Below are 13,625 nucleotides of genomic sequence, written 5' to 3'. Positions count from 1 at the left end.
TTTTCTTTTTTCTTTTAAAAAAGTACAAAAAAGCAGTTTTTTTCTGCTTTCCTGTATTTTTTTTTTCAGTGCGCTCAGCTATTAACTGAGCGATAAATGTGCGTCTGAGAAAACACATTTATTTTTTTTGCATTGGAGTGAATGAGTAATAGCCATGATTTGCATGTGATGAGCGCTATCTCGTTCGCTCCGCGTTGGACGCGCATTAAATAGGCGCTAATCCCCCCTATTGCATTAGGGGGTGGATTAGCTCCTCTTTATCCCGCGTCCGACAGCGGGTTAACCAACGCACTCGGCTGTTTTTGCTTCCCTGATGTCACAGCGCCCCCATGTACTGCTAATCAGGCAGCTGAAGCAGACACTGAATAATATGAAATGGAGACGTCTTGTCTAAATTCCAGCAGCGTGTTTTATTGCAACTGGTACTCAAAACACATCACTTACTGGTTGCAGTCTTGAGGGGGAGGGAGGAGGAGAGGTTGATCTCAGGTAAGGGCACTGACTCTAGAGCTGGAATAGCTGTGGTAGGATTTCTCTCTCTGGTAAAAAGGAAATGTGTCCCTAAGGAATAGGAGAGATGACAGACTGCGTGCTCCTTTCTCTTCTTCAGAACCCCACCTGCGAAATTGAAAAAGACCTCAGCAAGCAATAGGAAGTGCCCAGATGTGACCATAAAGAGACAACAGCATCAAGACTACAGGATTAAAGGGGCTTGTAGTCCTTCTGTGACATCACACTAGCTTACAAGCAGGAACAGAACAACTTTATGTATAAACACAACCAACAAACCTGCTCACTGTTAATGGGGGCAGAACACCTACAGCAGAGGGCACAGAGACCTCTGAGAAACCAAGAACAAAGCACCCAGAGACCTCCAAGAAACCTACAACAGAGAGCACAGAGACCTCTGACAAACCAAGAACAAAGCACCCAGGCACCTCCAAGAAACCTACAACAGAGAGCACAGAGACCTCTGACAAACCAAGAACAAAGCACCCAGGCACCTCCAAGAAACCTACAACAGAGAGCACAGAGACCTCTGAGAAAGCCACAACAGAGAGCACAGAGACCACTGAGACCACTGAGAAAGCCACAACAGAGAGCACAGAGACCACTGAGACCACTGAGAAAGCCACAACAGAGAGCACAGAGACCTCTGAGAAACCTACAACAGAGAGCACAGAGACCTCTGAGAAACCTACAAAAGAGAGCACAGAGACCTCTGACAAACCGAGAGCAAACCTCCCAGGGACCTCCAAGAAACCTAGAGCAGAGAGCACAGAGACGTCTGACAAACCGAGAGCAAAGCACCCAGGGACCTCCAAGAAACCTAGAGCAGAGAGCACAGAGACATCTGACAAACCGAGAGCAAAGCACCCAGGGACCTCCAAGAAACCTAGAGCAGAGAGCACAGAGACGTCTGACAAACCAAGAGCAAAGCACCCAGGGACCTCCAAGAAACCTAGAGCAGAGAGCACAGAGACGTCTGACAAACCAAGAGCAAAGCACCCAGGGACCTCCAAGAAACCTAGAGCAGAGAGCACAGAGACGTCTGACAAACCGAGAGCAAAGCACCCAGGGACCTCCAAGAAACCTAGAGCAGAGAGCACAGAGACGTATGACAAACCGAGAGCAAAGCACCCAGGGACCTCCAAGAAACCTACAGCAGAGAGCACAGAGACGTCTGACAAACCGAGAGCAAAGCACCCAGGGACCTCCAAGTAACCTACAGCAGAGAGCACAGAGACGTCTGACAAACCGAGAGCAAAGCACCCAGGGACCTCCAAGTAACCTACAGCAGAGAGCACAGAGACGTCTGACAAACCGAGAGCAAAGCACCCAGGGACCTCCAAGTAACCTACAGCAGAGAGCACAGAGACGTCTGACAAACCGAGAGCAAAGCACCCAGGGACCTCCAAGTAACCTACAGCAGAGAGCACAGAGACGTCTGACAAACCGAGAGCAAAGCACCCAGGGACCTCCAAGAAACCTACAGCAGAGAGCACAGAGACGTCTGACAAACCGAGAGCAAAGCACCCAGGGACCTCCAAGAAACCTACAACAGAGAGCACAGAGACGTCTGAGAAACTTACAGCACAGAGCACAGAGACCACTTAGAAACCTAGGACACAGAACCCAGAGTCCTCTGAGAAACCTCCAGCAGAGAAGAAAGAGACCTTTAAGAAACCTAGGGCACAGCACCAAGACCGCTGAGAAACCTGCAGCAGAGAGCACAAAGGCCTCTAAGAAGCCTAAAGCAGAGAGCACAGAGACCACTGAGAAACCTACAACAGAGAGCACAAAGGCCTCTAAGAAGCCTAAAGCAGAGAGCACAGAGACCACTGAGAAACCTACAACAGAGAGCACAAAGGCCTCTAAGAAGCCTAAAGCAGAGAGCACAGAGACCACTGAGAAATTGACAGCAGAAGGCACAGAGGCTTCTGAGAAACCTACAGCAGAGAGCACAGAGACCTCTGAGAAACCTACAACAGAGAGTACAGTGACCCCTGGGAAATGTTCAGCAGAGAGCACAGAGACATCTGAGAAAACTACAACACAGAGAGAACTTAGACCTCTAAGAAAACTACAGCAGGTAGTACAGATATCACTGAGCAACCTAGGACAAAGTACCCAGATACCTTTGAAAAACCCACAGCAGAGATCACAGAGACCACTGAGAAACCTACAGTGGAGTATAGCGATAATTAAGAAACCTTCAGCAGTGAGCACAGAGACCTCTGAGAAACCTACAACAGAGAGCACAGAGGCCTCTGAGAATCCTACAGCAGAGAGCACAGAGACCTCTGAGAAACCTACAACAGAGAGCACAGAGGCCTCTGAGAATCCTACAGCAGAGAGCACACAGACCTCTGAGAAACCTACAGCAGAGAGCTCAGAGGCCACTGAGAAACCTACAACAGAGAGCACAGAGGCCTCTGAGAATCCTACAGCAGAGAGCACAGAGGTCTCTGAGAATCCTACAGCAGACAGCTCAGAGGCCACTGAGAAACCTACAACAGAGAGCACAGAGACCTCTGAGAAACCTACAGCAGACAGCTCAGAGGCCACTGAGAAACCTACAACAGAGAGCACAGAGGTCTCTGAGAATCTTACAGCAGAGAGCACACAGACCTCTGAGAAACCTACAGCAGAGAGCTCAGAGGCCACTGAGAAACCTACAACAGAGAGCACAGAGGTCTCTGAGAATCCTACAGCAGAGAGCACACAGACCTCTGAGAAACCTACAGCAGACAGCTCAGAGGCCACTGAGAAACCTACAACAGAGAGCACAGAGACCTCTGAGAAACCTACAGCAGACAGCTCAGAGGCCACTGAGAAACCTTCAGCAGAGAGCACAGAGACCTCTGAGAAACCTACAACACAGAGAGCACTTAGACCTCTACGAAAAGTACAACAGGGAGCAGAGAGATCACTGAGCAACGAAGGACAAAGTACCGAGAGTCATTTGAGAAACCTACAGCAGAAATCACAGAGATCACTGAGAAACCTACTGCGGAGTACAGAGATAATTGAGAAACCTTCAGCAGAGAGCACAGAGACCTCTGAGAAACCTACAACAGAGAGCACAGAGGCCTCTGAGAAACCTACAACAGAGAGCACAGAGGCCTCTGAGAAACAATCATCAGAGAGCACAGAGACCTCTGAGAATCAATCATCAGAGAGCACAGAGACCTCTGAGAATCAATCATCAGAGAGCACAGAGACCTCTGAGAAACCTACAGCAGAGAGCACAGTGACCCCTAGGAAACCTCCAACAGAGCGCATAGTGCACCCTGGTAAATCTTCAGCAGAGAGTAGAAAGACCACTGAGAAACCTAGCGCGCAGAACCCAGAGAGCTGTAACATGCTCTGAGGCCTGTGAGAAATGTAGAACACAGCAGCCAAAGGCCTCTAAAGAACCTACAGCAGAGAGGACAGAGACCTCTGAAAAATCTAGGGCACATGACCCAGAGACTTCTCAGAAAACTACAGCAGAGATCACAGAGACCCTTAGAAACTTACAGAAGAGAGCACAGAGACGTCTGACAAACCGAGAGCAAAGCACCCAGGGACCTCCAAGTAACCTACAGCAGAGAGCACAGAGACGTCTGACAAACCGAGAGCAAAGCACCCAGGGACCTCCAAGTAACCTACAGCAGAGAGCACAGAGACGTCTGACAAACCGAGAGCAAAGCACCCAGGGACCTCCAAGAAACCTACAACAGAGAGCACAGAGACGTCTGAGAAACTTACAGCACAGAGCACAGAGACCACTTAGAAACCTAGGACACAGAACCCAGAGGCCTCTGAGAAACCTCCAGCAGAGAAGAAAGAGACCTTTAAGAAATCTAGGGCACAGCACCAAGACCGCTGAGAAACCTGCAGCAGAGAGCACAAAGGCCTCTAAGAAGCCTAAAGCAGAGAGCACAGAGACCACTGAGAAACCTACAACAGAGAGCACAAAGGCCTCTAAGAAGCCTAAAGCAGAGAGCACAGAGACCACTGAGAAACCTACAACAGAGAGCACAAAGGCCTCTAAGAAGCCTAAAGCAGAGAGCACAGAGACCACTGAGAAATTGACAGCAGAAGGCACAGAGGCTTCTGAGAAACCTACAGCAGAGAGCACAGAGACCTCTGAGAAACCTACAACAGAGAGTACAGTGACCCCTGGGAAATGTTCAGCAGAGAGCACAGAGACATCTGAGAAAACTACAACACAGAGAGCACTTAGACCTCTAAGAAAACTACAGCAGGGAGCAGAGAGATCACTGAGCAACCAAGGACAAAGTACCCAGATACCTTTGAAAAACCCACAGCAGAGATCACAGAGACCACTGAGAAACCTACAGTGGAGTATAGAGATAATTAAGAAACCTTCAGCAGTGAGCACAGAGACCTCTGAGAAACCTACAACAGAGAGCACAGAGGCCTCTGAGAATCCTACAGCAGAGAGCACAGAGACCTCTGAGAAACCTACAACAGAGAGCACAGAGGCCTCTGAGAATCCTACATCAGAGAGCACAGAGATTACTGAGCAACCAAGGACAAAGTACCCAGAGACCTTTGAGAAACCTACAGCAGAAATCACAGAGACCACTGAGAAATCGACAGCAGAAGGTACAGAGGCTTCTAAGAAACCTACAGCAGACAGCACAGAGACCACTGAGACACCAAGGGTGACAGCACCCTGAAGCCTCTGAGAAATCTACAAAAGAGAGCACAAAGACCATTGAAAAATCTACAGCAGAGAGCACAGAGGCCACTGAGAAACCTACAACAGAGAGCACAGAGGTCTCTGAGAAACCTAAGGCAGAGAGCACAGCTACATCAGAGAAACCTAGGGCACAGCACCCAGAGCCCTCTGAGAAATCCATAACAGATAGCACAGAGATCTCTGAGAAACCTATAGCAGAGAGAGCAGAGACCACTGAGAAACCTAGGACACAGAGTCCTCTGGGAAACCTACAACAGAGAGCACAGAGGCCTCTGAGAAAATAACAGCAGAGAGTACAGTGACCCCTGACAAACCTTCAGCAGAGAGCACAGAGATCTCTGAGAATCCTACAGCAGAGAGCAGTGACCCCTGACAAACCTTCAGCAGAGAGCACAGAGACCTCTGAGAAACCTTCAGCAGAGAGCACAGAGACCACTGAGAAACCTTCAGCTGAGAGCACAGAGGCCTCTGAGAAACCTACAGCAGAGAGCACAGAGACCCCTGTCAAACCTTCAGCAGAGAGCACAGAGACCTCTGAGAAACTTTGTGTCCTATGAGACACTCAGAGCTGGGAGATTGATAGAGAGACATACACTTACACATTAGAATGGCCAATAACACATCCCCAGAATACAGTACATCCCTATGGTAAGAGCTTCCCCGGCCTCACCTCCTCCCTCTCAGTCAGATAGCCTGGGAACAAGGTACCCCTGTGCTCCCAATCTCTATAGCTGCTCCTCTTTAAGAACATAAGAAGATAAGAACATGCCATACTGGTTCAGACTGAGGGTCCAACAATCCCAGCATCCTCTTTCCAACAGTGGCCAATCCAGTTTACAAGTACCTGGTAAGTACCCAAATATTAAATACATCCCATGCTACTAATGCCAGTAATAACAGTGGCTATGCCTTATTAATTAATTGCAGTTTATGGACTTCTCCTCCAGGAGCTTATCCAAACCTTTTTTTAAACCCAGCTACATGAAATGTCTTAACCACATCCTCTGACAACGCTATTTTGAATACTGGCAGCCGATAGCCTTTGCCCTCATTATTTCTCAGGGGCCGACGGTCGGCCCCTGTGACATAGTGAGGGCAAAAGCTATCGGCGCCATTTTGAATACTGGCAGCCGACGGCCCGAGTGCAGGAGGTCGCTCCCGGACCCCCACTGGACTTTTGGCAAGTCTTGTGGGGGTCAGGAGGGTCCCCCAAGACTTGCCAAAAGTCCCTGGTGGTCCAGCAGGGGTCCAGGAGCGATCTCCTGCTCTCAGGCCATCGGCTGCCAGTAATCAAAATGGTGTCAATAGCCTTTGCCCTTACTATGTCACAGGGGCTACCGGTGCCATTGGTCAGCCCCTGTCACATGGTAGGAGCAAAAGATGGTGCCAGCCATCCATTGCTCCTACCATGTGACAGGGGCTGACCAATGGCACCGGTAGCCCCTGTGACATAGTAGGTCAAAGGCTATCGGTGCCATTTTGAATACCGACAGCCGAGGGTGTGAGTGCAGGAGATTGCTCCCGGACTCCCTGCTGGACCACCAGGGAGTTTTGGTAAGTCTTGGGGGGTCAGGAGGGTTGGGGGTTTGTTTAAATTGGCTCCTTTAGACAGCCAAATAATTCGGCGAAGATTCATTGTATTTGTGGGGAATCATGATACGTTTCACTTCCCCACGAATACAACGAATATGGCCCTATACGTTGCGGATTACCAATTCATAGGGAATGAATGCACACCCCTAATGTATTGTCCTCTCCCAGGGCTAATGCCCAGGAGGGAAGGGTTAGGTCGGCCGTCATAGTTGATGATTCAATTATTAGGAATGTAGACAGGAGATCCAAGATGGCCGCCACAGGGTGAACACGGAAACGAGCTGCTCCGCGTTTGGGATTTTTCTTACCTTGCATTTAAGATTTTCTTGAGATATTTTCCTGATCTAATGCCGCATACTAAATGCAAGGCTAAGATAAGAGAGGTTTCGGCCTCGACACCTGAACCATTACTTTGGCAAATGCGGATAGAAGACTCGTTTCCTGGTCTGCAGTTTGAGCCGGTGAGGGGGGCCGCTGGCGATCATGGCGTGGAGCAGACGCCATACGCCTTGGCCGAGGAGATTTCTTTAAGTCCCGGCGAACCTGCAACCCCCTCTCTTTCCAGTAAACCCCCGTTGCAAGGGGATTTGGATCATCAGCAAGGAACCCCACCGGATCAAGCTACTGGTACAACGGAACCCCAGAGAAGCGGCGCAGATGGTACGCCAGCTTCGGTGAGCCTGGGAAGCACAGGCTCCAGGGGTAGTGAGCTTGGAACGGAGAGTGTGGTGCGAGAAGAGGAGGGACCTCTCAACCAAGGAGGTGAAGAAGAAAGGATCTGCGTAACGCTGAAACATCCACTGAGTGTTCCAGATAAGGTAACCTCCGAAGAAATTTGGAAAGCTTTAACAGTAATGAATAAAGCTATAGTAGACTTAACAAATGCAGTAAAATTGAGCCTAGAGAAATCTAATGGTTTGGATAAGAGACTTCAGAAAACGGAAACTAAAATTGTGAAATTGGAAGAAGAGATTAGTAATGTGAAAGAGATCCAAGTTAATTTTATAAAATCTGATTCCTTGATAAATGGAAAACTGGATTTCTTAGAAAATCAAATGCGAAGAAATAATTTGAGGATTCTCAACTTCCCGAAAACAAAATGGATGCCTCTAAAAGACTTAATCAAGAGTTATTTTATAAATTTATTGACATACTCGGAGGAAGAACTGCCTGTATTGACGAGGGTTTATTATACCCCAGGAAAGAAAGGAATAGACAGAACAATCCAGGAACAAGAGTCGATGGTTAAAGATAATTCCCCTGACAATTTGACTGACTTTATTGAAAAATCATTTGAAGCTAAGATTGAGGAGCGAGCAACTGTTTTTCTGTCCTTTCAACAAATATCTGACAGAGATGAAGTATTGAGAAGATCCTTTAAAAATCATTCTCCATTATTTTATGGTTTTCAAGTAAGAGTATTCCCAGATATCACTAAAAGAATTCAAGAAAAAAGAAAAGCTTTTTTGAATTTAAGAAATGAAGCTGTATCTAAGGGGGCTAAGTTTATTTTGAAATACCCATGTCGATGTATATTGATCCATAACAACAATAAGTATATATTTACTGAGTTAGATCAATTACGCACATACCTGGACTCTCACTCCGGTTAGGAACAGAGGTGTGGGCAATTTAATTGAATATATCTGCATATAACCCTGTGGTGTTACTTTGTTAAATTGAGTGTAAATCTCTTTTCTTGCAATACCGCTTTAAATATTCATGGATCTCCCCAGTTACTTATAATTATTGGGAAACAATTTATGTCTAGTAGTAATGCTAGAATGATTACTTGGAGTTTTTTCTTTTTCTTTTATTGTTTATCTATTTTCTTATGTAAAAGTTTCAATTGTAATTGAAATAAAATTCAATAAATAAAAAATTAAAAAAAAAAAAAGGAATGTAGACAGCTGGGTGGGCTGGTGGGCGTGAGGATCACCTGATAATATGACTGCTTGATGCGAAGGTGGCAGACCTCACGCGTCACCTAGATAAGATTTTAGACAGTGCTGGGGTGGAGCCGGCTGTCGTGGTACATGTGGGCACCAACGACATAGGAAAATGTGGGAGGGAGGTTCTGGAAGCCAAATTTAGGCTCTTAGGTAGAAAGCTTAAATCCAGAACCTCCAGGGTTGCATCTCTGAAATGCTCCCTGTTCCACACGCAGGTCCCCAGAGGCAGGCAGAGCTCCGGAGTCTCAATGCGTGGATGAGACGATGGTGCAAGGCAGAGGGATTCAGTTTTGTTAGGAACTGTGAACCTTTTTGGGGAATGGGGAGTTTTTGTTAAATGGATGAGCTACACCTGAACCAGGGTGGAACCAGACTGCTGGCGCTAACCTTTAAAAAGAAGAAAGAGCAGCTTTTAAACTAGAACAAAGAGGAAAGCCGACAGTCGCTCAGCAGCGCATGGTTTGGAGGAAGGTATCTTTGAAGAATAATAATGAAGCAAAAGAGTTATGGCATCCCAACAGTGAGGTTCCAATAATAAGAAATGTAGTCCATGTGCTTATAAGTAAAGAATATCCTGAGCTAAAAGATGCCAAATTATCCCTGTTAGTTAATACAAACAAAAAACACACTTTGAAATGTTTGTATGCTAATGCCAGAAGTCTAAGAAGTAAGATGGGAGAGTTAGAGTGTATAGTATTTAAGGATGAGACACTTAATTGGCATCTCAGAGACATGGTGGAAGGAGGATAACCAATGGGATAGTGCTATACCAGGGTACAAATTATATCATTATATTGCAATGGTAGGAGGGTAGTGCTTTATGTCCAGGATGGCATAGAGTCCAACAGGATAAGGATCCTGTAAGAGACTAAATGGACAATAGAATCTTTATGGGTAGAAAATCCCATGTATGTTGGTGAAGAGTATAGTGATAGGAAGGAATATACTACCTTCTAGCTGGCCAAAATGATAAGATGGATGGTGAAATGCTAAAAGAAATTAGGGAAGCTAACCAAATTGGTAGTGTAGTAATAATGGGAGATTTCAATTACCCCAATATTGACTAGGTAAATATAACATTGGGACATGCTAGAGAGATAACGTTCCTGGATGGAATAAATGACATTTTTATGGAGCAATTGGTTCAGGAACCGACGAGAGAGGGAGCAATTTTAGATCTAATTCTCAGTGGAGCACAGGATTTGGTGAGAGAGATAATATTGGTGGGGCAGCTTGGCAATAGTGATCTAATATGATCAAATTTAAACTAATAACTGGAAGGGGGATAATATGTAAATCCACGGCTCTAGTGCTAAACTTTCAAAAGGGAAACTTTGATAAAATGAGAAAAATAGTTAGAAAAAAACTGAAAGGAGCAGCTACAAAAGTAAAAAGTGTGCAAGAGGCGTGGTCATTGTTAAAAAATACCATCCTAGAAGCACAGTCCAGATGTATTCCACACATTAAAAAAGGTGGAAAGAAGGCAAAACGATCACCGGCATGGTTAAAAGGGGAGGTGAAAGAAGCTATTTTAACCAAAAGATCTTCATTCAAAAATTGGAAGAAGGATCCAACAAAAGAAAATAGGATAATGCATAAACGTTGGCAAGTGTGATAATAAAATATATTAGGGCCAAGTTAAATGTAAGACATTGATAAGACAGGCTAAGAGAGAATTTAAAAAGTTGGCCTTAGAGGCAAAAACTCACAGTAAAAACTTTAAAAAATATATCCAAAGCAGAAAGCCTGTGAGGGAGTCAGTTGGACCAGTAGAAGATTGAGGGGTTAAAGGGGCACTTTGAGAAGATAAGGCCATTGGGGAAAGATTAAACAATTTCTTTGCTTTGGTGTTTACTGAAGAGGATGTTGGGGAGATACCCATTCCGGAGACGGTTTTCATGGGTGAAACTTCAGATCAACTGAACCAAATCATGGTAAACCTAGAACATGTGGTAGGCCTGATTGACAAACTAAAGAGTAATAAATCACCTGGACCTGATGGTATAAAACCCAGGATTATGAAAGAACTAAAAAATGAAATTTCAGACCTCTTAGTAAAAATTTGTAACCTATCATTAAAATCATCCAATGTACCTGAAGACTGGAAGATTGCCAATGTAACCCCAATATTTAAAAAGGGCTCCAGGGGTGATCCGGGAAACTATAGACCGGTGAACCTGACTTCAGTACCGGGAAAAATCATGGAAACTGTTATAAAGAATAAAATCGTAGAGCATATAGAAAGACATGGTTTAATGGATTTACCCAAGGGAAGTCTTGCCTAACAAATCTGCTTCACTTTTTTGAAGGGGTTAATAAACATGTGGATAAAGGTGAACCGGTAGATGTAGTGTATTTGGATTTTCAGAAGGTGTTTGACAAAGTCCCTCATGAGAAGCTTCTAGGAAAAGTAAAAAGTCATGGGATAGGTGGCGATGTCCTTTCGTGGATTACAAACTGGCTAAAAGACAGGAAACAGCAGGATTAAATGGTCAATTTTCTCAGTGGAAAAAGTTAAAATGTGGAGTGCCTTAGGGATCTGTACTTGGACCGAGTGAGGTCATCAAATTTGTGGATGACACAAAATTATGCAGAGTAGTTAAATCACAAGCGGATTGTGATGAATTGCAGGAGGACCTTGCGAGAATGGAAGATTGGGCATCCAAATGGCAGATGAAATTTAATGTGGATAAGTGCAAGGTGTTGCATATAGGGTAAAATAATCATAGAAACATAGAAACATAGAAATGACGGCAGAAGAAGACCAAACGGCGCATCCAGTCTGCCCAGCAAGCTTTCACACTTTTTTTTCATACTTAGCTGTTATTCTTGGCCCTTATAAGTAACTTTTTGTTTCTATTTCCCTTCCACCCCCGCCATCGATACAGATAGCAGTGCTGGTGCTGCATCTAAGTGAAGTATCTAGCTAATTGTTTAGGGGTAGTAACCTCCGTAATAAACAAGCTACTCTCATGCTTGTTTACCCAGCCTGTGCAATTCAGTCCTTGTTTCTTGTTGTCTGAATATAAATCCTCTTTTCTTCATTCCTCCCTGCCATTGAAGCAGTGAGCTGCGCTGGATATGTATTCCAAGTGAAGTATCAAGCTTAATTGATTCTGGGTAGTAACCGCCGTAACAAGCAAGCTACTCCCCTGCTTTTTTGTGGATGCAAATCCTTTTTTCCACATCTCCTCTTGCTGTTGAAGCATAGAGCAATGTTGGTGTCGCATTAACCGTGTGTATGTTTATTGAATAAGGATATTAATCTCCAGGTAGTAGCCGTCATTCCCGCAAGCAAGCCACCCCTTGCCTCTTCTCTTCATTCACATCCTCTAGACTTTATGGATCCACAGTGTTTATTCCACACCCCTTTGAAGTCCTTCACAGTTCTGGTCTTCACCACTTCCTCCGGAAGGGCATTCCAGGCATCCACCACCCTCTCCGTGAAGAAATACTTCCTGACATTGGTTCTGAGTCTTCCTCCCTGGAGCTTCAAATCGTGACCCCTGGTTCTGCTGATTTTTTTCCGACGGAAAAGATTTGTTGTTGTCTTTGGATCATTAAAACCTTTCAAGTATCTGAAAGTCGGTATCATATCACCTCTGCTCCTCCTTTCCTCCAGGGTGTATGTATTTAGATTCTTCAGTCTCTCCTCATAAGTCATTCGATGAAGACCATCCACCATTTTGGTCGTCCTTCTCTGGACCACCTCCATCTTGTCTCTGTCCCTTCGGAGATACGGTCTCCAGAACTGAACACAGTACTCCAGGTGAGGCCTCACCAAGGACCTGTACAAGGGAATAATCACTTCCCTTTTCTTACTTGATATTCCTCTCTCTATGCAGCCCAGCATTCTTCTGGCTTTAGCTATCGCCTTGTCACATTGTTTTGCCGACTTCAGATCATTAGACACTATCACCCCAAGGTCTCTCTCCTGCTCCGTGCACATCAGCCTTTCTCCCCCTATCGAATACAGTTCATTCGGATTTCCACTCCCCATATGCAGGACTCTGCACTTCTTGGCATTGAATCTCAGCTGCCATATCTTCGACCACTCTTCCAGCTTTCTTAAATCCCATCTCATTCTCTCCACTCCTTCCGGCGTGTCCACTCTGTTGCAGATCTTAGTGTCATCCGCAAAAAGACAAACCTTACCTTCTATCCCGTCCACAATGTCGCTCACAAAGATATTGAACAGGACCGGTCCCAACACCAATCCTTGCGGTACACTGCTTAAAACAGCTCTCTCTTCAGAGAAAGTTCCATTTACCATCACACATTGTCTTCTGTCCGTCAACCAGTTTGCAATCCAGGCCACCACCTCGGCACTCACTCCTAAGCTTCTCGTTTTATTCACCAGTCGCCTGTGCGAAACCGTATCAAAAGCTTTGCTGAAATCCAAGTAGATGACATCGAGCGCTCTTCCTTGATCCAATTCCTTGGTTACCCAGTCAAAAAAGTCAATCAGATTTGTCTGACAGTATCTTCCCCTGGTGAATCCATGCTGCCTCAGGTCCAGTAATTCTCCGGACTGTAGATGGTTCACTAATTTTTCTTTCAACAGTGACTCCATTACTTTTCCCACCAGTGAGGTGAGGCTAACCGGTCTGTAGTTTCCAGCCTCTTCTCTGTTCCCACTCTTGTGAAGCGGGACCACCACCGCTCTTCTCCAATCACTCGGCACCACTCCCGTTTCTAGGGATCTATTGAACAGGTCACACAGCGGACCTGCCAGCACATCTCTGAGCTCCCTCAGTATCCTGGGATGAATCCCATCAGGTCCCATGGCTTTATCCACTTTCAGTTTCCCCAGCTCTTCCCATACATTCTCTTCTGTAAATGGAGTTACATATACTCCCCTCCCC

At 45.6% G+C, this 13,625-nt stretch overlaps 1 protein-coding gene and 1 long non-coding RNA gene across 2 annotated transcripts in view; both read left to right on the top strand.

Moving 5' to 3' along the window:
- The first annotated feature begins 802 nt into the window (after positions 1 to 802).
- On the top strand, positions 803 to 3,967 carry LOC115096244 (nestin-like). Its single transcript, XM_029610753.1, has one exon. The coding sequence runs from the start codon at positions 803 to 805 to the stop codon at positions 3,872 to 3,874; it is 3,072 nt and encodes a 1,023-aa protein (XP_029466613.1). The 3' UTR covers positions 3,875 to 3,967.
- A 1,806-nt stretch (positions 3,968 to 5,773) lies between these two features.
- The window catches only part of LOC115096043, a 34,276-nt gene continuing 26,424 nt past the window's right edge, over positions 5,774 to 13,625 (top strand). Inside the window, exon 1 of the long non-coding RNA XR_003857947.1 lies at positions 5,774 to 5,863. This is a non-coding gene — a long non-coding RNA (uncharacterized LOC115096043). The remainder of the gene's footprint in view (positions 5,864 to 13,625) is intronic.

The sequence above is a fragment of the Rhinatrema bivittatum genome, chromosome 7 (assembly GCF_901001135.1).
Source record: "Rhinatrema bivittatum chromosome 7, aRhiBiv1.1, whole genome shotgun sequence".
NCBI lineage: Eukaryota > Metazoa > Chordata > Amphibia > Gymnophiona > Rhinatrematidae > Rhinatrema > Rhinatrema bivittatum.
The sequence above is the reverse complement of the archived record's forward strand: the minus strand, read 5'-3'. Positions and strand labels throughout refer to the sequence as shown.